Source organism: Linepithema humile, chromosome 2 (genome assembly GCF_040581485.1).
Source record: "Linepithema humile isolate Giens D197 chromosome 2, Lhum_UNIL_v1.0, whole genome shotgun sequence".
NCBI lineage: Eukaryota > Metazoa > Arthropoda > Insecta > Hymenoptera > Formicidae > Linepithema > Linepithema humile.
In genome coordinates this window covers 27,485,741-27,510,644 of record NC_090129.1, presented here as the reverse complement: position 1 = coordinate 27,510,644, position 24,904 = coordinate 27,485,741, and the positions used below count along the sequence as shown (strand labels likewise).

Here is a 24,904-nt window from a genome sequence, read left to right as displayed (position 1 = left end):
ATGCAATTATTGTTAATAAATATAAAATAATATTTTTTAGCCAAAAGCATTATCTAATGATTTACTTGATGGTGCAGTGCTAGAAACAAATATCGAAAAAGAAAAAAAAATGTTACAAAAGCAGTTTTCAAACACGAGATTTTCAATATTTCCGCCACTCGCCTTACCCGATTAGCCACGCTTGCTTCTTATCATTTACCTCTATCGAAAGATTACACACCTGGAAAATTTTTAAATATTTATTTTAAATTACTGCATATTAGCAAGAGTTACTGCACTGTGGAGATTAGTGGAGGAAAGGTAACATACAATGCAGTCAAATAGATCTAAGATTTATTGCACTCTTGTTAGCATTGTTAAAGTATGTGTAGTGTATTACTAGTTTATTAGTAAGTTTAAGTGTTATTAATAGTGGTCTCCCACACCACCTTTGAGGTTCCACTAACTAGGCGCGTTCGATTTTTTTAAAGTGCCCTATCGTACCACTTTTTTAAAATTATAATTTAAGGTAAAAGTAATTTTTATTGTTTTGATGTTGATGGACTATATCTTGTGCAAAAATAAAAGAAATAAAATAATAAATGACTGTATGTTGGCCTTTTCATGCAACAACAAATTGAACAAAATCATAAAAATTGGAAAGGACTCTTTAGACAGGATGAATCAGTGTGATATTGTTTATAAGATTTCTTGTCAAGACTGTGACGCCACGTACGTAGGACAGACAAAAAGACAATTACGGACTAGAATAAAAGAACACAAAACGGATATCAATAAAAAATCAGGTTTCCTCTCAGTAATTTCTTGCTACAGGAAGGATTTCAATCATGACTTCAAATGGGACAAAGTTGACATACTAGACAGAGAACCGTGTTATAGCAAAAGATTAACTTCCGAAATGCTACATATAAAAAGACAGAGTACAGGACTGAATAAACAGGAGGACACAGAATTATTACCTGACACATATCTACCTATTCTTAAGAAATTCCCCACTTTTTAAACTTCTCCATAATCTATCCCTTCTTCTCGTTCTTTCCTACATTTTGCCAGTCAAGCCCGGCTCACTGCCGTCGACGCATGTCTTACTTTATTTATTTTATACACATGTCTAACGAACCTACTAAGGTATATATCTTTTTCGTAACTAATTTATTTTTCGGTTTATTTTTGCTTTTTCTTTTAATTTTTAATCTTAATTTTAATCTAATTTAAAAATTTTTTTTTACATTTTCTTAATTAAGTTAATTTTCATTTCTAAATTTAGTAATATCTGACCTATTTCTTAAATCTTATTTATTATATTTTTTCTATTTGCAAGTTAGATGATCCTTAGCTTCACATAAGTTTAATATGACAAAATGTACTATCCGTGTCAAAAAAAAAAGATATTTATCCATAATTAATTTTCTAAAATCTGTTGTGTGTCAATTCGGGCTTGGAGAACGTTCTTAACTCGTTTTGTTCGTTTCACATTAACAGGATGCGTTACCTAAATCATAAGTATTGTCTGAGAACATGCCTATTCTGACTATCTTGTCAACGTTTTCCGACTAACGACGACATTATTTATATTAATTTGTTACACTGAAGATGGCCACGTCCTTTAGGCCGAAACATCTGTATTTGTGATTATTTTGTAATAAATGGACAATTTGAGCAATTATAACTAGTTCCTGTGTGTGTGTGTGTGTGTGTGTGTGTGTGTGTGTGTGTGTGTGTGTGTGTGTGTGTGTGTGTGTGTGTGTGTGTGTGTGTGTGTGTGCGCTCTATCAGCTTGTTGTTTCAAGAATATTATTTTAATAAGAAAAAGAGCTATATATTTATACTATTGTATTATTAATTAAAAGTAAAAAACAAAGTAAAAAAAAGTAAAAAAGTAACACAAATAAAAATATAGTCTCAAATAAAGTATAAAAGGTCAATAAATATAGTTCATAAATATTCATAAATATAAAAATAATCATAAAAATAACAAAAATAAGAGAGAATAATGATAAATAGAAACCAACTAAAAAACAAAGTACCACAAATAAAAATATAGTCTTAAATAAAATATATAGTCCATAAACACATAGTTCAATAAAATAATAGTCCATAATCATCTCAAAAACTCAAGTAGATTTTGTACGGCTACGCCGTTCGTGTGACTCAATAATTGACGGAATATTAATAAGAATATTAGACGAACTTATTCGCATCAACGAACTTAATAATGCATCCTTCAAGCACGAACGTTTATCTGTTTTTATGTTTTATTTTGGAAATAGAGCATTCACATAAATAGGTCGATCTAAACATAGACAAAAATTGAAGACCGAAATTTTTAAGATTCGAATACGTCGCTACGCCTAAAAGTTTGAGCAGCTCTATTTCTTTTTCCGACCGCATTTAAAGGATAGATCACACTGTAAATCACAAAGTTTCTGTTGCAATTCTATATTTTGTTGTTCGATTTGCATAGTGAGAGGATTCTTCAGAAGAATTAGATAATTTCTAAATGTTTGGACAAAAATCGGACAACATTGTTTTATAATTAATTGCGTTCTCATTATATTAAAATTCTAAATTCGTTAGTTCTCGCAGTATATTATCGTTTATGTTGTCTTAAAATTATATGTTAACTATCGATTTTCAGTATTATATTTCTTCAGTAACGGCTTTTGTCAGCACATGTATTTGTGATAATTTTTCTAGGCTCTCTTAGGCCCGAACTTTACCTAATCGGCAGTTTAGCAAATCCTCAATTAAACCTGAACCTGAGTTTAAATCAAAGGTAATGCTGATTGGTTTCTACCATGATTACATCGAGAACGATTAACTAAACCTATACTATATGTCTCATAACTCTGAAATTATTTGAAGACAGAATGCTGATTGGTTTAATATTAGAGATCCTAGAACTAGGGTCTCCAGTCTAACATTGATTCTTATCTCTAATTTTGTAATCAAAATGATAAAACTATTGATATTATTGACTTTAAATTGACTTCTATTATTGACTATTATTGAGTTCTTAAATCACGCTTGCTGGAAACGGCCCAGTATAAGTTATTTTGTGCATATAAAATAATATTTTAACTTTAATGAGTAATATAAGTAATAAACGTAAACGAGTGTTAAATTTTTCAACAGCAAAAAAAAGTATTTTGTATATTTTGATCGATTTAATTTTCAAATTTAAAAATGTGATAGAAAACAAGAAGTCTGACATAAGTAACTTAAAAAGACTTAAAAAGAAAGGTAACTTCAAAAGACAAAGAAAAATATTAGAAATTAATAAAAAATTTGTTTAATAGTATATCCTCGACCGAATTTAGAACATCAGAGAGTTTAAAAAAGTGCTGGGAGTGCAGCTTCAACACGACAATTAAAAAAAAAAAACAGAAAATTTTTTATCGATGAGAAAATTTGATTGTATGATGTATAGGTAATACTTTTATCTTATGCTTTTTGTGAAATATTACCTATTATCTGCTATAAACACAATTTGAGTAATGCTAAATAGTTATATTATGTTACGTTTTAATTATATATTTTTCTAATATATTCAAATAATAATTCTAATAATATAATCTTATTTTATTTATTCAAATATCAAAATATATTTTTTAATATAATTGTTATAAGAAATGATCCGGTAGCATAAATACGTAGTGTTAATAATAATTATTTTATAGGAGATTTTACTTAATCTAAATCACATTTTAAATTTAACGTCATCTAATGTTTCAAAATAATTAACTCACTGTTTAAATCTTTTTCTTCTTCGTTTAAATTGTTCAATATTTTTATCATCAGAATCTGAATAAAATAATTAAATATATATATTATGTATGTAATATATTGTTGTGCCCGCGAACGGTCTTTCCGTCACGTCACAAAACGGCACGCACGAAAGAAACTTAACTCAAGAACACTTTTAGAACACAACAGAAACTTTAATACTCAAACACTGAACAGTAATACACAGAACAAGCCCGTTTTAATCGTACACCGCTGAGCTAGCAGAAACGCGTCCGCACTTTTCTGCAGCTCCAGAAAATCTGACATCTGTCTCCTTGTTTACATTCTCTTAGCAACAACTTGTTTATTTACAATATTCTAGTAACTGTTAAACATTTACTATTTCTTAGCAACTATCCTCTTTTATTAACTCCGCAAATCAGTATATCGATCGCGGTTCTATCAGCTGTCAAACGCGATATCGGGCGACAAAAATTAAAACGGCGAGGACGCAACAATATATTTAATTATTAAGGAAAATAAACATTATTTATGTAGCGAAGAAAATGTTACGATTTCTTAAGAGATGCCTAAACAACCCAACCTATTTCTTATATAAAACGCTCCTGAGCCAGAGCTATCGGCGGTTCGGTCGCCAGCGGCCGGGCGGTAGTGGGAGAACAGGAGGCATCGTCTCGGGAATCGGCCCGACATGTGCAACTAATTCCGAGCTCTGCTTTAAACGGTCGAGATCGACCATTTAACTTAAACTCGGTTTACAGATATTTAAATGCCATTAAATAATTGGTAGAAACCAATATTCAGGTTAAGTTAAGATAACCGAATGTCACTAGGGTTTAATTTCTTAAACCACGTTAGTTGAAACGACCCTTAGAGCCACTTTTTCCAACATCTGTTAACTCTAATCAATGGTTAGAGGATTGTCAACATGAAGAATAAAATATTGCAATTGAAGGAGAAAATTTCTTTCATAAGCTAAATATTATATATAATATGATAATATAGTATTAGTATTGCAAAATCTTTTTTTACAGTAAAAGAGGATGTTAAAAATAGGTCGATTTTGGCCCATGATGTGGAACCAAAACTACACATGGTTTCTTATAAATTTCATACCGTAGAATCACGTGGTAAAGTTTGTTTTCCTCTAGACAGCGGGTAAAGTACGGAAAAATTGAAAAAAGACCATGAAAAATGCAATTTCCCGAACTGGTTGAAGTTTGGAATATTCCTGGAGCGATTTTTTAAAAATGATTTGTCGCTCTTTTCATTCTGCACGGAGAAAGTTCCGAGGCTCTCACACGACATGCAAAAGAGACCGATCCGATACATGCGTCGGAAGACACCCTTATACTCAAAAAACCACCCCCAAAATCACTCAAACAATTCTAGCCAAGCTAAAAATGATTTGTCGCTCTTCTCCTTTTACATAGAGGATGTTCTAAGGCCCTCACACGATATGCAAAAGAGACCGATCCGATACATGCGTCGGAAGACACCCTTACACTCGAAAAACCACCCCCAAAATCACTTAAACGATTTTCGCCAAGCTAAGGGCGTCTTCCGACGCATGTATCGGATCGGTCTCTTTTGCATGTCGTGTGAGGGCCTCAGAACTTCCTCTATGTAAAAGGAGAAGAGCGACAAATCATTTTTAGCTTGGCTAGAATTGTTTCAGTGATTTTGGGGGTGGTTTTTCGAGTATAAGGGTGTCTTCCGACGCATGTATCGGATCGGTCTCTTTTGCATGTCGTGTGAGGGCCTCGGAACTTTCTCCGTGCAGAATGAAAAGAGCGACAAATCATTTTTAGCTTGGCTAGAATTGTTTGACTGATTTTGGGAGTGGTTTTTCGGGTATAAGGGTGTCTTCCGACGCATGTATCGAATTGGTCTTTTTTGTATGTCATGTGAAGGCCTTAGAACTTCCTCCCTGCAAAAGGACAAGAGCGACAAATCATTTTTAAAAAATCGCTCCAGGAATGTTTCAAACTTCAAACCAGCTCGAAAAATTGCATTTTTTATGGTCTTTTTTCAATTTTTTCCGTACTTTCCCCGCTGTCTAGAGGAAAACGAACTTTACCACGTGATTCTACGGTATGAAATCTGTAAGAAATCATGTGTAGTTTTGGTTCCACACCATGGGCCAAAATCGACCTATTTTTAACATCTTCCTTTTTATTACAAATGAATTTATTTCTTTTGTATACTCATTATGACGTTTTACATCAAATATGAGGTCTGTTCTTTATAGCTGAACTGGCTACACTAGTTCAGAGTTTATCTTTCTCCTTCCAATGTGGAGGGAAAAAGATAAACTCTGAACTAGTGCAACCAGTTTCGCTATAAAGAACAAACCTATTGTCGTGATTGCAATGAAGTACATTCAAAATTTATTTCAATAATTTAATTTAACTATGTTTTTGATTCGTGTACAAGGCTGACGTTTTTGGTGACATTCATATTCTAGACAAGTCTGACCACCGTTATTTCGAGATATCCTGAGGTGTTAATGCTTTCAAGATAATTAATTATTTTACTATCTTTATTTAAGTATGTAGTTATGTCATTGTAAAAAGGATTTTGATTGAATTTAAAACTTTGACTTAATTTTTTACTATTTATTTATTTTTACAAGTTACTAACATTCTTTAAATTTTAATATTTAGTTTTATGTTATCTGACTGACTTACAAAAACAACAACTTCAGCTTATTTTGTCTGATTTCGTCGGATTTCAGACCTTTCAATTTCTATTATTTAAAATTATTTTTATATACACTGAGGATGGCCAAATCCAAAAGCCGAAACGTTTGTGTTTTAGTGTACTTATAATGTAAACAATAAATTCGAGCACTAAGTCGCAGCTCTGGCTCTGTGTTACTTTGTGAATAAAGATGAAATTATTGTCTTTTGTCTTATTTTGTTATTGAATATTGTATCATTTTCTATTGCAATAAAATAAAGATAGAAAAAACTGTCATTAAAAATAACTCTTTAATTTAGTAATAACTTACAATTTCTGCTAAGTCATCTGCTGGCCAAGCCGTGATATAGAGTCTCTGGCAACCACCCAACACCATACAAATAAATTGTGCTGTTATAGCCAGAGGTTGTTTCTGGATAAAATAAAATAAATAATTAATTTAATTTACTTATTAAAATATAAAAATTCAAAGCGCGCATGCATGTTTAAAATCGGCATTTTGGACTTGTTGGAGGAGGTATAGCAAAAAATAACCAAGAATAAAATTTCCTTATTTTTTTTGTAGAATATAAATTGCAATAAAAAAGTGTTTCCATTTGTAACGATGCATGCTGCATCGTCACGGCTACGGACCGAACATCGTCCGTAGCCAACAACGGCGCATCGAGCGCCGATAAACTTATCGAAAACACCAGCGGTCAGTCGCCGGACGGTCACCCCACAACCGACCGTTCCGAAAATTACCAGGTGGAGGGCCCGCCGGCTAGACCGCCGATGCTTGCCGATCCTAAGCCAGTCGACAACCGGGTATAAAAGAGGCCCGGCTGTACGCCTTTTCACCGGATCCTGTTCGCTGCTCGCCAGCGAACATCCGTTCCTATTGCGAGAGAACTCGTAATTCGCCGAGAGCACTTGGAGTCTATGTCCACTAGCCCCACGAGCATGAGCATACTCGTGCACCGACCGAGCATACTCGGCTCCAGGAACCGCTTCTGCACGATACAGGAACACCCGTGTCCCGCCGAACATACTCGGCTCTAGAAACCGTTCCACCGATACGAAAATACTCGTATCCCGCCGAGCATACTCGGCTCTCGAAACCGTTTCCGCACGATACGAGAATACTCGTATTCCGACCGAGCGTACTCGGCCCCCAGGAACCGTCCTCTGTTCCTTACATATGAGCGTACTCGTCTACCGCCGAGAATACTCGGCTCCGCTTCCTTACATATGAGCATACTCGTATACCGCTGAGAATACTCGGCTTCGATTCTTACATACGAGCATACTCATATACCACCGAGAACACTCGACTCCACGTCCGACTTCAGATCACCGCAGGACACGGGCAATACGCGTGTCCTCGCTCCCGTCTTCCTTCGTTCAAATCTGTTCCTTTTCGTCCGGCAGGCAATCGCGACTAATCGATTCAAGCGACCATCGAATCATCGCGCACGCGCCCGGACCATCGACCGGTTCGATCGACAGTCGACACAGCTCGCACGTATCGATCCACGCGCTCGCTACCCAGCGAAGAGAATGCGCTGTCTGTGTGTAGCAAAATATAACTTGGTTTATTTTATGATTTGATGTTAGCTATGTACAGTCTACCGTGTGGATACGTTTAGTATAAATGTGTTGAATGCGTTGTCTGAATGCTCGTTATAAATTTGTAATAATTACGGCGGTGTAAGGCGGCGCAAGACGGTTGACATACGGCGACGCGGAAGCGTCGGCGCAACCGCGGCCTTAATTCTTAACGTGCCCCCAACCGACCGAACTCCTAATCCCGGCGAACTATTCCGCACAAATAAACGAACTGTTTTAAATTGAAAAAAATCAATTTAGCTCTTATTTAACAATTTTTTTTTTTGATAGTACATTATTTTCAAGATATTACAATGTTTAAGTTAGAATGGGATACCCTATACACAATGTAGGGTATATGGGGATGCGCCGTAGGAGTAGCACCTTTACGAAATGATCACACCTGATCAGCTGACTGAAAGGGTTTTCAAGACTTCAGTCTCCACAACGGCCCCAATTCTCACTTGCTGGCTTCTCGAGAAACTGCGTTGGTCTGCAGATTAAACTAAGTGAGGATAACCAAATAATGGTGAAATAAAAAGAACACAGAATGTACAAAGGCTGTGCATTTATGCATTTATGCATTGTCATGGCACGGATCGACTATCCATCCGAGCCACTAGGCGCCGATAAATTTATAAATACAATTTTAGGCCAAACACCGAACATACTCCGTCAAACTCAGTGTAGAGGTGGGGAAGGGGCAGCGCTTCGGCGACTATACTAGCCGCCGATTTCTGATCAATCAGCCGCTAGCTCCGGGTATAAAATCGGGCCAATTTCTCATACCTGTACCTGATCCTGTCTGCTGCTCCTACAGCAAACATTCGATCAGGGGAAGTCCTAGTTGCGTACAGAATAAATCGGACACAGCAGGTTGAATAAATCAGACAGAGTGCCAATCGGATACAATAAGAAACGGACACACGGTGGTTGGAATCGGACACAGTGACAATCGGACACAGTAGGAAATGGACACACATTGGTTGCAATCGGACACATCTTGTTGTGCCCACGAGTAAAAATCATAAAAAAAGTGCTTCGAATACAAAACTAGGTCTATAATTATACATACTAAACTATAATTATACGGTTCCACATTGGTTTGCAACTTTCCGCGCAAGGCAAGGTCTACTTCTATTGCCCGATACTTTTGATGCAAAATAAAGTCTATAATTATACAGTTTGTAACAATGCGCATTCGAGCACTGTTACTAAGAGGCTCTTAATAAGAGCCGATCGGGCTCTAGATCATAACTCTCACCCCCTCTCTCTATCACTGACCACATTTCAACCCCTAGCTCGAGGGTAGTAACTTGAGTAGGGGTAGCTACCGGAGTAGGGTAGCGACCTTACTCAAGTTACTACCCTCGAGCTAGGGGTTGAAATGTGGTCAGTGATAGAGAGGGGGGGGGTGAGAGTTATGATCTAGAGCCTTGAGTAGGGGTAGCTACCGGAGTAGGGTAGCGACCTTACTCAAGTTACTACTATACTACTATGCGGATTGCGCAAATGGTATAAAAGCCGGCTCGCGGAGCGGACCAGCACCACTTCCCGAGTACAACTCGGATAAGCCTCAGGGTGTGCCCTGAAGCATAAGTACTTGTTTCCGACCTGACAGTCGGATAGTAAGCAGAATGTTCTTTGCTCCGGCCGGGTGTTCCCGGCAACTGACTTCCTGTATTTCTGTTGATCCATAAGTGAGGTGTTCCTCAATCCGGCTGGGTGTTCCCGGCAACCGATTTCCAGTATTTCCGTAAGTGAGGTGTTCCTCACTCCGGCCGGGTGTTTCCGGCAATCGACCCCCCCCCCCCCGCCTCTCTCTCTCTCTCTCTCTCTCTCTCTCTCTCTCTCTCTCTCTCTCTCTCTCTCTCTCTCTCGGTCCGTAAGTGAGGTGTTGCTCATTTCAGCCGGGTGTTCTCGACGACCATCTGCGATGCATTCTGCTCAATTGTACGCGGTATTATAATTTGTATTATTTTGTTTTCCACCGACCGTGTTAGGTTTAATTTATAAACAATTCCAAAAGGGCGCACTCCGACCAAATATATAATTTATTTTTGTGCTACCGCCAACTATTAAAAGCTGATTTATTTTTGGTTATAGCACCACCATTGCAATATAATTTCGTTTATGTTATGTACTCAGAGATACTTTTGTAATTTCTTCCATCTTTGTTTAGAATAAATTCATTATTATTTAACTAAAACTACTGATTTGGAGTCTCCCGATAAATTCCCGAACGAATCCTGACAAACCGACGAATTATTCTCCGCATCGTAAAATTTCTCTTCGTTACAAGTTCTTAAAACAGAAAAGACTTTGTACATTGAATTATTATAGAAAAAAAAACAAAAAAGCCACAAGTCATTAAAAGTAACGTTTTTGAGGCAAGGAAAACTGTTACGGAACATGTGTCCGATTGCAACCATTGTGTGTCTGTTTTCTACTGTGTCCGGTTAGACCTATGTCCGATTTTCAATGTGTCCGATTGCTATTGTGTCCGACTAGCATTGTATCCAATTAGCATTGTGTCCGATTGTCACTGTGTCCTATTCAAACCACCGTGTGTCCGTTTTTTGTGTCCAATTGGACCTATGTCCGGTTCATTCAACCTGCTGCGTCCGATTTATTATATGTGCAACTAGGACTCACTCAGGCTAACTCTTGTAAGAAAAAGACCCAACGCTCTCTTTGTAAGAAAAAGGATACGTTTGCCGACCGGATCAATAAGCGCGACGCATGCATCCACTAAGAAGAAAAAGACCGTTCCTGCGCAAATCGCTAAAGCACCTGCCCCGAAAGAGCTAAAAAAAGATCGGCAGCTATGGAGAGAGTATAACCCGATATTTAAAACATCTTCTCTTGATGCTGGCCCACTCTAAAAACATCTTAAAGCCACGAGAAGCTGAAGGTGCCGCTCCGCTGTAAGCAGTGTACCCCGAACCACTTACACGCACTGCGGGTAAGGATGAACATAAAGTTTAGTGCGGCCCGCAGCTACCAATGAGATGGCCCCACATTTATAAAATGGAAAATGTAAGGTAGTGACTCCAAAGTAATGCGCAAGTGATCTCGGGGTTACTATACTCGGGGTTACCAGGAAAAGAAGGACATTTCAACTTTTGAGTATTTTTCCAAAAGAAGCTGTATATGTGTGGCTCAAATTATCTGTGTTTCTCTTGATATTTTTGTCATTAACTTGTACTCTAATATGCATATCTCAGAAGGGCATTTTTTGAAATAAAAGGATTTTCACAATTCTAGCTTGTTTCCCGGTCAAAGTTATGGTTTTCTAAAATAATATGGTCTGTAATAATCGAAAATGGGCCACTTGTGTTCTAATATGGTATTACGATGTTCCTTGATTCTAATTTCCAATTGTCTGCCGGTCTGAATATATCGTAGTTTTTGTACTCTATTTTATACACCACGTTACATTGCAAAAGCCTCGACAGCAAATTTTTCAACAAATCAATTTATCTTATTTTCAACATAAAATAACACAAAGAAATGGAATGATGAAAAAGAAGAAACATTTGTTGATGTTTTTTCGGGATGTTATTCTTAACCACTCTGTCAAATAAAGACTTTAGGCTTTCTTTGATGGTGGAGAAAATCATATGTAGAGAGTCATCGAGAGTTTTTTTATAAAAGACAGAATTATAACATATTTGAGAAGAACTATAACATATAAAAAATTCGAACAATTTAACCGAACACGGTTTTCGTAAATAACGTTACGGGGGTAAATAACATTACACATAAATATCGTTACCTAATAATATCGAATCCTTTTTCAAAATATCGTAAATATTTTTTTAACTCTAAAACTTGACTTAGAGAAAGTAAGTACCATTTGTTTTTATAAATTTTTAATCAATTTGAAAAAAATCCTTGAGAAAACGCTTCTGAACATCTGTACATACAGCGTGTGTCAAAAGTTCCGGGACGGCTGGATAATTTGAAAAATACGCATCACAGAGGAAAATGACCTCGACAAAAGTTGTAGGATTTTTCTCGGGCAATCCGATGGTGACCTTAGATTTGGCCTTGCTCGTGACCTTCAAGGTCAAATCGAATTTTTTAAATAGAAACCCCTATTTTTGATTCCAAAATCTAATAGCTGGTGTCAAGAGCTTTTCAAAACACTATAATGAAGTTATTTTTTATTAAGTACTTTTCGAGTTATGAGGCTTGAAAGTTACAGCATTTTGACATAAAATATAAAATATATCTTGTAAAACATTCAATTTTAGGAAATCTTACCTTAATACTTTTATGCACAAAATAATGAGACGAATCAATTGGTATAAAGAAAACACATTGGTTATAAACAAAAGTATGCAGTTGCATGTTGCAAATTACATATTTTTTCTTGAAAGCAACTATGTGTTTTCTTTATACCAATTGATTCGTCTCATTATTTTGCGCATAAAAGTATTAAAGTAAGATTTCCAAAAATTGAATGTTTTACAAGATATTTTATATTTTATGTCAAAATGCTGTAACTTTCAAGCCTCATAACTCGAAAAGTACTTAATGAAAAATAACTTCATTATAGTGTTTTGAAAAGCTCTTGACACCAGCTATTAGATTTTGGAATCAAAAATAGGGGTTTCTATTTAAAAAATTCGATTTGACCTTGAAATGACCTTGAAGGTCACGGGCAAGGCCAAATCTAAGATCACCATCGGATTGTCCAAAAAAAATCCTACAACTTTTGTCGAGGTTATTTTCCTCTGTGATGCGTATTTTTCAAATTATCCAGCCGTCCCGAAACTTTTGACACACGCTGTATATGTAGGGTGTTAGAATTAGGTGTTAGAATTAAGATAGTTTTAAGAAGCGCTCGTACGCGAGCGCGTGTGTGTGTAAAGCTAGTTAATAGATTCCGCGAGCGGCCAAAGTGCGGCGCACAATTAAGATAGAGTTTGGAGTATGTCGAGTCCTGCAAGAGAGGACAGAGTGTGTGTTGGAATCGGTCGATGAGAGTCGGTGAGAGTCCGTGAGAGTCAGTGAGAGAATCTGTGAGAGTCCGAGAGAGTCGGTAAGAGTCTGTGAGAGTCGGTGTGTGCGAGCCGAATTATTACGAGACGATGAGATTGCGGAACTTTAAGACTGCAAGTACTACGCGTTGCGTGCATTTATGCATTGAGCATTTTGTAAAATAACGAGTTACAAGTTGTTTTATTAAATTTATTATTATTAGTAATCAAAGAGTCTTATAAGTTACATGATACATCCTACATATATTTATATAAAGTATACCCTCAACTTTTGCGAATTAATAGGGAAGAACAATGGTCCAAAATATCCGATTATCCGCGTTTAATATAATTAGTTTTTAATATAATAAGGCAAAAATGTTGTTATCGTGTTATGACTAAAATACGCTAATTGGTGATATGTTGAGCTGCAAACGTGCTAACGCATCAGTACTATTAAAGTGCGCTGGACCCCCACCCTAACTAATATACATCGTCTATCGGTTATCTCACGAATTACTGACGAACCATTCAAATTTTAATTATTGTGACGTCTGCTAAAACCGTCGCATTCACTTTTCACGTTTTCCGTTTATTTGTGGCATCCGTGAAGATTACTCGGATACGCGTAAAATAATAATCGGACTTTTTAGAAACTAAGAAAATTTTAATGAACACAGAACACAATACACAAAAAACGGTAAACAGAAATATCAATCGCTTGCTCGTAATATATCTTATTAAAAGCGCAACTCTATCTTGACTCTGTCTTCACTGTTTACTCCTCATTACACTATCTTCATTTATCAAAGATATTATTGATTGGCACAACAACTGGCGAGAACTCTCTTATTACGTGGACATTACAATATTCTTGAAGTTCTTAGATTTTGTTCAGATTATCCGAAATCTGGTAAATCGGGGCCGTAAAATCGAGAATCCACTGTACACATACATATATATTGCAGTGTGATATAATAGTGTGGGGGCGTGGTTTATTCTCTGGCAAGAGATAGAAGAGAACCTTATGCAGTGTAGCGAGTCTTTATTGTAACGAGAAAATATACAATTCGTCAGTAGTTATGCCTGCCGGATGGTAGGCTGTGGTGTGGATGTGCTGTGATCCAGTCATTCTGATTAGCTGCCTGAAGAGCTCGGACTCGAATTGCCGACCTTGGTCCGTCGTGATTCGAGCTGATACTCCGAAACGTGCAATCCAGTTTTCGAAAAGCAGGCGTGCCACTGTTTCTGAAATGTCCGTCAACGGGTAAGCTTCCGGCCATCGAGTGAATTTGTCCACGATGGTGAGGCAGTACTTTTTTTCTTGTGACGGTGGCAGTGGGCCAACGATGTCCATATGTATGTGCTCGAATCTGCTGGTAGGCCCCATGAAATTGTCTGTTGGTGAGACGGTATGTCTATGGATCTTGGCTTTCTGGCAAGGTATGCATGCTTGTGCCCACTTGCAGCAATCTGCCTTGATGCCAAGCCAAACAAAACGTTGAGTTATCAATTTAATGGTTGATTTGATTCCCGTGTGCGCTAAACCGTGCAAGTTTTTGAAAACTTGCTTCTGAAAAGGCTGTGTCATGTACGGTCATGGAATGGCCGTTGAAGTGTCGCCGATTATCTTCATGGTGGTGCCCGGGGTCCTTGTTTTCTTCAGTTGCAGGTTGGTGGTCCCTTTTAGCAGCGAGAGAAGTTTCTCGTCGGCCTTCTGCGACTCGGCGAGTTCTGCGTAATCCACGGCTTGCTGTATGGCTTGCGTTATCGAAAGTGCGTCTGTCACATTTTTCTTGCCCGCGATATGCCTTATGTCTATTAAAAATTGCCCAAGTGACGAGTCTGCCTTGGTGAGCTCTGCAGCGGGTCTTTGCGAAAGACGTAGACGAGTGGCTTGTGGTCCGTGAAAATTGTGAACTCTTGCCCTTCCAGCAGGTGGCGGAAGTGTTTGACGACCGCATAGATTGCCAGTAGCTTTCGATCGTACGGGCTGTACTTCTGCTGCGCCGTTGTCAACTTTTTGCTGAGAAAAGCCACTGGTTGTTGACCGTGTTGACCGCGTTGGTGGATGACCGCTCCAATGGCAAAATCAGAGGCATCGGTAGTCAGAGTGAGCTCTGCTGCAGGATCTGAGTGTGCCAAAAGTGTTGCTCTTGCGAGGCTTTCCTTGCATTCGCTGAAAGCTGCATCTCTTTTCGTTGTCCATTCAACCGGTGTCTTGCCCTTCTGGTTGCCTTTCAAAGCGTCGTTCAAGGTAGCTTGGGCCTGTGCCGCCCCAGGTATAAAACGCCTGTAAAAATTTAATGTGCCGAGGAACTGGCGGAGTTGCTTCACGATTGTTGGCTTCTGGAACTGTCTGATTGCCTCGACTTTTTCGGGCAAAGGCTGTGTTCCTTCTGCCGAGACTTGGTATCCTAGGAATGCCACGACTTGTTTGCCGAAGATGCATTTAGCCGGGTTGAGCTGTATTGGCTGAGTTTCTGCAACAGTGTTCTCAGGTGAGACTCGTGTTCATCGTGGTTGCTCAATGCCACGAGGATGTCGTCAATGTAGGTGTAGCAGAAGTCTAGTCCGCGTGTCACTTCGTTGATGAACCGTTGAAACGTTTGTGCTACGTTCCTCAGACCGAAAGGCATCTTGACGAATTCGAACAATCCAAACGGCGTGGTGATTGCTGTTTTTTGTACGTCATCCGGGTTCACCGGGATCTGGTTGTATGCTCTTACTAAATCCAACGTTAAAAAAATTGACTTTCCGTGTAGAGCTTGCGTAAATTCCTCGATGTGTGGTATTGGGTACCTGTCTGGCACCGTTGGCTATTTAATTTTCGGTGGCCGCCATGCGCCTCCTTTTTTAGGCGCCATGTGTAGTGGTGAGGCCCATGCGCTCTTTGATGGTGCGATTACTTCTTCTTGCAGGAGCAGATCGAACTGCAATTTTGCCTCTTTTAACTTGTCTGGCGAGAGTTTCCATGGTCGGCATGCTTCTGGTGGACCTGGTGTGATCTCGATAAAATACGTTGTTGAATGCGGTGCCGATTCTCTGCTCCTGAATGGATTCGTTAATTGCGGGAACTCGGCCAGCAGTGCGTGGTACGGCGTCTCCTGCAACAACGTTTTGACCGATACGTGCTCGGATTTGCTGTGTGTGCTGTTTGTGATTAGTCCGTTGTTGCGTCTAGCAGCTTGCCTTTCCGTACATCTGGTAGTAGATGGAAGTGTCCCAAGAAATCGGATCCAATTATTGGTTGCGTGACGTCGGCCACTATAAACCTCCAGTAAAAGGAACGTCTCAATCCGAGATTGAGCTGCAGTGCAATCCACCCATATGTATGAATCAGTGATCCGTTTGCTGCGAAAAGGGCTTGCGTTGCTCCGGATATCCGTCCGTGTACCAGTGATGCGATATTTCCCACAGCGGTCCCGGCTCCGCTGCCTCACACAATCTTACAGAAGCGCTACGTCACGTATCCGTGTGAGCTCGGCCGTTCAACCAATGGAAGAGAGCGAACGTCTCCCTTCCACCAAACCGACACAACAGACGATAAATGCATGCTACTTGCATGTTAAAAGCAAGCGTTTCTGATTCAGAAAAGAAATTCTGAGGCGAGTGGCTGGAATATTAGAGATCACCTGTTCGAGACCTGCTTCGTGCAACTTTTTTTTCTTTTTTCCACATTTGTTTCTAACATAGTAAATTATTAGATAATATTTTTTTGCCCAAAAAAATAATATTTTCTATTTATTATTAATATTCGCATATATTAAACTAACAATTTTATAAATAATACAGATCTGCTATTGTTAATAGAAAAATGAAGTTATTTTACAATGTTGCAACAAAGTGCTAATTTAACATATGTGAATATTTTTAATAAAGATAAAATAATTTCTTTTAGCCAAAAACATTATCTAATAATTTACTTAAAATAAATATCGAAAAAGGAAAAAAAGTTACAAAATCACAGTTTTCAAACACGAGATTTTTAATATTCTTGCCATTCGCCTTACTCGTTTAGCCATGCTTGTTATTTTACATTTATCAACATGAAAGATTACACGCCTGCAAAGCTTTTAATTATTTATTTTAAACTACTGCATATTAGCAAGAGTTACTGCAGTAACTACATATACATGTACTGTGGAGATTAGTGGAGGAACACAGTAGCAGATTAAAAATGCAGTCAAATAGATGTAGATTGGTAATTTTATTAGTACTATTAATAAATAGTGGTCTTCCGCACCACCTTTGAGGTTCCACTTATGGCGCGTTCGATTTTTTTTTAAGTGGATCGTCGCCTGATTATCTCGAAAAGTATGAAAGATACAAAAAAAAGCTAAAACACGTGTTCTATGATTTCGAGGGGGAAAGAGAACGGCATTATCTATTTTTTATTTGGAAGGCGTTTTCAACGTAATTTGTAGGTCAAATTTGTTTTTTTAAATGGAAACCTATATTTTTTATTGCAGAATTTTATTCTACACAAAAAAACAAGTAACTTCTATAGGAAACATTTTTTTATTCAATCACTATTTTAGGAGATATTTAAGAAAATAGCAAGGCCTAGTTACTGCATAAAATTTTGTCATTTATTATAACAAATGTTCCAAATGTTCTCCGTTGTTTGCTAAACAATAATAAAGACGATTCTCAAATTCTGAACGAACATTTTGGAAGGTATCTGTTGGAATAGCTCTACATTCCTGTACAATTCTTTGACGCAAATCGTTGATATTTTCCGGTGGAGTTTTATAAACAAGTGAAGTGACGGTGCGGCGGCTGGCCGCCACGAATAGTATACACAGTGTGACAAGTTAAGTTCCCGGACTGAGGCCATAAAACATATACCACAAAGGTCGAAAATATTTATTAATACCATCATTCAATATCACTACGCGTCAAAATTAAGGGATAAAAAATTTCGGATCGATTTTTGGGTGTTTTTTGAGCGGCTGTATCTCCACGAAAAATCAGCAGAGCTATAGCTCGCTTTCGGCAGACTGGCGAATTCCCATCCTGTTGGCAATAATGGTTTGTGAGTGACCTTCATCCAAAAGCTTCAAGATTCGTGATACGTCGGTATCCGTTAGATAACGCCGTGGCATCTTCGCGAAAACAATACAGTCGAGAGGTGAGTTAAAAACTCGCAATGAAAAGCCGTAAGCTCGCCTGAGAAAGAGGTAAAGTATACATCAACCACCGTAGGAGTCCTAGCACGTCTATTGTGAAGATCCGCACGCACGCGAGCACACACACACACACACACACACACACACACACACACAACACGCGCGCGCGCGCGCGCGCGAAGCGTAAATCCGATCAGCAACCTTCTCGTGGTACGCTTCGGGTAACGCTAATGCCGACGGTAATCTGCCGTGGTATTGTATTGAAAATCATATCGGAAATTTGACTTCTTATCGTGGAAATAACCAAGCAAGAATCAATGATCAAATGGAAAATGTTTCGAATTTTTGCGTTATTGGCATTTTTGGGGCGAAATAAAAGATTTCTAGTTATTTTTGTACGTTAACGTAACTTACGAGCTTCAGAACACTAGGAAAGAAAAATCCAGCGCTCTCGGGATTTTGCGTGGTTACTGGGCATATCTTTAATTAAAAAAAACGTGGACACTAAGGGGTTTCAATCATTTTTCACGAAGTGCCGCCCAGGTGAATGAAAAAGAGAAAAACACAATTTTTAACACGTTTTTACAATTGATATATTAAAATTAAAAAAATGTCAGATCAAAATTCTGAAGAGAGCGTCTTATAGGGGAGACTTTGAACTTTCCAAAAAGCTCATGGTGAATGTCGTACGACAATTTATTCCGGAGCTACGGATGTTTAAAGTTGAAGGTACCATTTTTGCTTTAACCGCCAATAACTCGGTCAAAAAAAATCGCACAGCATTCACTAAAAAAGCAAATTGTTGAGAATTGTGTGAGCTTTAACGTCGTGGAATCGATTTTTGACAAAAAAATTTTTCTGGTCCATGCACGTTGCCCAATTTGGGGAAATTTTCTTCATTTCCGGATTGGTCCGTTCAATGGAGGATAACTCAGTTAAAAATGATGATACAGGAGTTTTCTTCAAAGATTCAGAAACTAGAAGATTCAAGCTTCAAAATGCTTTTTTAAAATATTTTTTGCGTCCATTTTTCGTGGAGATACAGCCGCTCAAAAAACATCCAAAAATCGACCCAAAATTTTCTATCCCTTAATTTTGACGCGTAGTGTATATCCCCGCCGGTTTCCGAATAACGTTTACATCGCTTATACAATGAAACGAATGCTCGAGAAAACACTTTTTCCTGAATCGCCTTCAATTCTCTTGTCATAGTCTGTTGGATCGATGACACATCCTCAAATCTCGTCTTTTTTATTACAATTTTTAATTTAGGAAATGAAAAAATCGGCACTAAATCAGGTGAGTAGGGTGAATGGACTAATACGGAAAACTTTTGTTTTGCCAAAAACTCGAAGAATGCACGGGTGCATTATTGTGCAGAAGAAACCAAAATCCACTTTCCTAACTCAAGTCTAACGCGATGAACTCGAGCGATCATCTCTTTATAAAATTTACCGTTCAAGTCTGTTTTTCCGGCACAAATTCGATGAATTTAGCATCGAAAAACGCAATCAACATTGTTTTCACTGATGATTTTTGCATTCCCACTTTCTGAGCTTTTTCGTATCTTAAGTACCTTTATACCATTGAAACACATTTGTTCTCGATAAACATTCTTTACTGTACGCACTTTTCAACATTTTAAACGTTTCAGTGGTTGTCTTTTTTAATTCTACACAAAATTCAATCGCTCTTTATTCTATTTTAAATACTTTGACATGACGAAAGAACTAACCTCACTAAAACAATTGTCAAACTCAAACATATCAACCAAACCAGTTAAAAATAGCACATCATATAAACGAACTAGTAGTGTTAATAAAACTGTAATAGTGTCAGTCCGGAAACTTAATTGTCACATTGTGTATATACATGTAATAATCTCCTAATATAACATATAACAGAAAACCCTCCATAACATATAACAGAAAAATATATATATAATTATAATATAGCACAAATCAGGATAGATTTACTCACATGAACCAACGGAAATGCTCCACAAATAACCGCGGAAGCCATTGTAATGTTTGATTTGCAAATTAAATATCGAACAGCATATTGAACATCATCTACAAAACTGTCAATATTTAAGTTTATCTTAATAATATATTACACATAAAATACTTATATATATAATACAATACATAGACATAATAATATAAATATAATACTATATATTTTTGCTATATTGAGAATTCAAAAACAAACACTTGAGCTTTTTCTCAAGAGCATTCCTCAAGATGAATTCTACTGATTTAAAACATTGAATAAACGTTAACTAACAAATCAAAGTTGATTAAATGTTCGATTAAGAAAAAGCTTAAGTTTAGCTCAAGTTTTGCTCTAAGCTAATTTATTTTTTAATTTAACTAACTCAGCGCCATCTGAAGCAGATATTGTTATTTTACATTTCTTTTCAAACTGAATATCTTTTGTCCGAAACATTTCGTTTATACAATGCATATTTGTCGCGATATTTGACTTCGGGTGAGCAAGCGGCGCAGTGGTACAGCTATTAACTTTAATCGCTTATAACTACTGATAAATGCATGTTTTGAAAAAAATATTTCGAATAAAAGTTTCATGTTTTTTTTGCATAGAATTTGATTCTGTAATAAAAAAAGGAGTTTCGATTTGAAAAAAAAAATAAAGTTGGTATTGGTTTCACCAATAGTAGCGCCATCTACATAATCAAAAGAGCCGTCTTACGGCTTCCTTCAAGCATAATATTTTTGATTCAGAACATTTTTTTTCATACGGTTTGTATTTTTTGAGTAATTTATATTTTTCATTTCAAATGGACCATGCGGTATACTAGGGTGTCCCTTATTTATACATAATAAAAAAAATTTTATATTTTTTTTCTATCTTACCTTTTAAAAAATTTACAATTGTTATAAGAATAACACAAAAAATTTTAGCCATCTAGATTAATTCCTTCTCGTGCTGACAAAAACTTTAAATTTATTTAAAAAAACGTAATTAAAAAAAAATCAAAGTAAAATTTTTCAGATTTGGTAGATAAATAATGTTTTACAACCCCAAATAATTATTATATATAATATATTTATAATATATTTGATATAATAATAAGGCGAGAAAAATTTGAAGCCCTATGTTTTAAAAGTCAAAAATGCCAAAAATAGCTAATAAATTTATATAATAAAAAGTGCAGAAGTAGTAGGGTTAAATTAATGATAAATGATTACCTAAATAACAAAAAATATACTTTAATAAACTAGAAACATAAATATAATTTTTAAAATTAGTAGGGTTGTTTTAAAGTATTCTTTTTGCAGTCCGGGTACAAGCGTCTGTGTTCTTGCACACAACGCAGAAGAAATTCCTGTTGCTCTGCATCTGTTACAACACGTCCGTTATGATCCTCAATCAACTTTACTGCCTTTTCGGCGATGTCATTTACTATTTTTAACTATTTTTACGATTTTATAACTTTTTTTCCGTTTAGATAACTAATATGCGTGTCCTATATTATTGGATCTTTGATGGTTCAAAAAGTCTGTATTGTTTTTGAATCGTGAAAACAATTTTAAACTATTACGCGAAATAAACATATCTTCAACATAGTTCTTCTTGAAAAATAAAATGAAATAATCAATTAAACATGAACTATATTTTCACAAAATAATTAGATTAGTTAGTTATCGCTAAGAATCCAGTGTGGAAATAAATTTAAAACCGAGAAACTAAAACATACCTGTAAAATTATGGTCAATATCTTTTGACAAAATCATGAAACGCTTCATACGGTTAATAGTACCTTTATTTTGAAGAGATTTTACCATAAATTTTTTGGTTTTTGGTTTAATTGGTACAGCGTCATCAAAAAACGCTAAAGCTGCTATTTCTTCGGTTAAATACTAAAGGTGTTAGTGAAAGATATTTGAACAGCACGTTTATGTAAAGGTCGCTCAAAAAAAGAGAAGAGAAAGTGAGAAAACAAGCGAGGGAGTGAGCGAGTCGGATTTTTTCGTACGGACCACGAGGCGTTATAAAGCATTGTAAAATGTCATTGTAAAGCATAATTGAAGCATTATTAAAGGTATGACTCACAGATTCATTCCAAAACATTTTGGCGCCCAACAAGGAGCACGAAAACAAGAACGATAACGCGATTCAAGCAAGCAGATACAATAAGAAAGCACGTAAACTCACAAAACAATCTCACTCGTAAGTAAGAATGATACACAGCATTGGAAGACTAAAGGAAGGTCAAAACAAACAGAAAAGTGACACAAACGTATCAAAGGAAGATACGAAGTAACAACATAGCAGCTCAACATATAGACATAACTTAAAGGCAGCACAACCTAAAAGGGGTATCGACAAAAGAAGGTGAGTAAATCGCTCTCCCATCCCTTTTTTATCCCAATTATATTTCAGACGCTGAAATCCAAATGGCGGAATTAAAAGCACTAAAGATACGGCGAGGCCAAATAAAAGGACTAGTAACAAGAATATTGACGTTTTTTGGAATGGCAGAAAGAAAAAGCGCAGTAGAAGCACAAGTTCGTTTACGAAAGCTCAAAGAATTATGGAATACTTTTGAACAAATACAAAGCGAGATAGAAACTAAACGAGCAACAGAAGAAGAAGAAACAGAAATACAAGCAGAAGAAGAAACAGAAAGAAACTTATTCGAAGATAACTATAATAAAACGGCGGCGCAAACGATGATAGATCAATAGGCAGCAACAGGAGAGGCACAACAAGCAATAAATCAAAATCTCATGCAAGAGCAAAAGGATGAAGAACAAAGAAGGAACCGGTGGAAGAGGAGCACAATGATAATTCATCTAGCAAAGAAAAAACTGGACTTTACCGAGCAACGCGACTGGCAAAACGTGGCCAAGAACAGAACACCAGGAAATATGCCAACGATGGAAAAATTCCTGAAATTCTTAACAGAGCGCTGTCACACATTGAGGATTTTGAATCAAAATAAAGGAAAGCAAACATTAAGTGAGAAATCAACAAAGGAAAAGCAAGAAAAAAGTTGCACTTGCAGTAACACCTACTACGATAAGCTGCAAGATCTGCGAAGGTAAGCACCCTACATACAAATGCGAAGAATTGTTAAAGCAATCAATCCCGGATAGGATGAAGACGGTACAAAACAAAAGATTGTGCGTTAATTGCCTTAATCCAGAACATTAAGCAAAAGAATGTCGTTCGACAACATATAAGAAGTGCGCCAATCGTCACACGCTGCTTTAAAAAGAAGCTGAGCCAAAATTGAGCGAGGATGGTAAAACAAAAACGCCATCGTAACATGCTGTTCCCAAGGGATAAAACCATCAAGCGAAAAGGAAACACAACCTCTAACGAGTAAAGAACAAGTAGAACAGCCGGTAAGCATTTATTACGCGCAGAAGGCAAGTATTCGAATAATTTTATCTACAATAAAAGTATATGCATATAACTTAGAAAGCAATTTGCAAACTTGTCAAGCGCTATTGGACCCCGGATCACAGATAAACAAAATAATCACCAGTTTGACTGAGAAACTCAAACTAACATGCAAGAAAGAAGAGCGACCCATCAGTAGTATAGGGCAAAAGCAAACAAATGCGCACAAAGTGACACAACTGCGAATCAAGGCAAGCAAAAGTGACTATGAGGCAGAATTAAAATGCTGGGTAATGCCGATGATCTGCTCCCACAAAGTCAAATTGATATCAAGAAAGTGATTCTACCAAAAGATGCCTCACTCGCAGATCCGTGTTTCAATGAACCGGGTCCCATCGATCTACTTATCGGAGCGGCATTATATTGGAAATGTCTCATCGGATTGCCAAGGAATAGCATTGAAGGACAGCCCACGATGCAGCTAACACATTTCGGTTAGATAATAGGCGGAAAGATACTAGAGAGAAGCAGTCATCAACGTCTTTCCTAGCAGTAACCAACGAGACGCTAATGGGACAAATCGAAAGATTTTGGACTCAAGAAGAGATACCAGAAACGACTGAAGTTTCGGAAGAAGAAAGGATGTGCGAGGAGTAATTTAAGAACACATTCAAGAGAGACGACACCGGGAGATTCACTTGAAAATCGAGAAAATTGACGTCACGGGAAAATTCATATCTCAAAAGGATATATGGCTGTGTTCATGTGTCTCAGTACAAAGGCAGTTCACATTGAACTTGTCTCAAATTTGACAACGGGGGCATTTATGGCGGCTATGAGTCGTTTCACAGCGCGCCGTGGAATTTGCTCACAAGGGGAGGCTCAGGATTTGTCCCCTCCGATTTTGATGAACTTTAAATATATAATAGTACTACCTTCCTATTAATTACTGGTAAAGCCACTCGACGCAACTCTCAAACATTCGCGAGAAAAATTAGTTTAAACTTTTCCGTGTCCGTAATGTACCCATGCGTGAAAAATCAATTGTCGAGCACTAGTAGCCGTGAACGTAAGGCGACTGACTACTAGAACGAACTATTGCACGTTTGCTGGTTCGAATCTTGCTTTTTTCTTTTTTTTTCTTCCTTTTTTTAATAAGCTGCATTAACATGGATATGATTGTATAACATACTTAAAGAAAAAAATTATTTAATAATTATTAAAAATGTTGCACAATCACATCCATGTTAATGCAGATTATTAAAAAATAATATATTATTTAAATTATTACCCTGCAATGAAATTATTATAAAATATTAATTATTTACTCGCCATATATGCATTAAAAATTTTATAAAATAAAAAGTAAGGTGA

General features: G+C 37.0%; 1 protein-coding gene across 1 annotated transcript in view; it reads right to left on the bottom strand.

Annotated features, from left to right (window-relative positions):
* The window catches only part of LOC105678012 (odorant receptor 10-like), a 69,704-nt gene that overhangs the window by 26,055 nt on the left and 18,745 nt on the right, over positions 1 to 24,904 (bottom strand). The window contains exons 3-4 of the mRNA XM_067349511.1: positions 20,138 to 20,237; positions 6,761 to 6,862 (exon numbers count right to left, since the gene is read on the bottom strand). Of these exons, the coding sequence (XP_067205612.1) occupies positions 6,761 to 6,862; positions 20,138 to 20,237 (202 nt within the window). The remainder of the gene's footprint in view (positions 1 to 6,760; positions 6,863 to 20,137; positions 20,238 to 24,904) is intronic.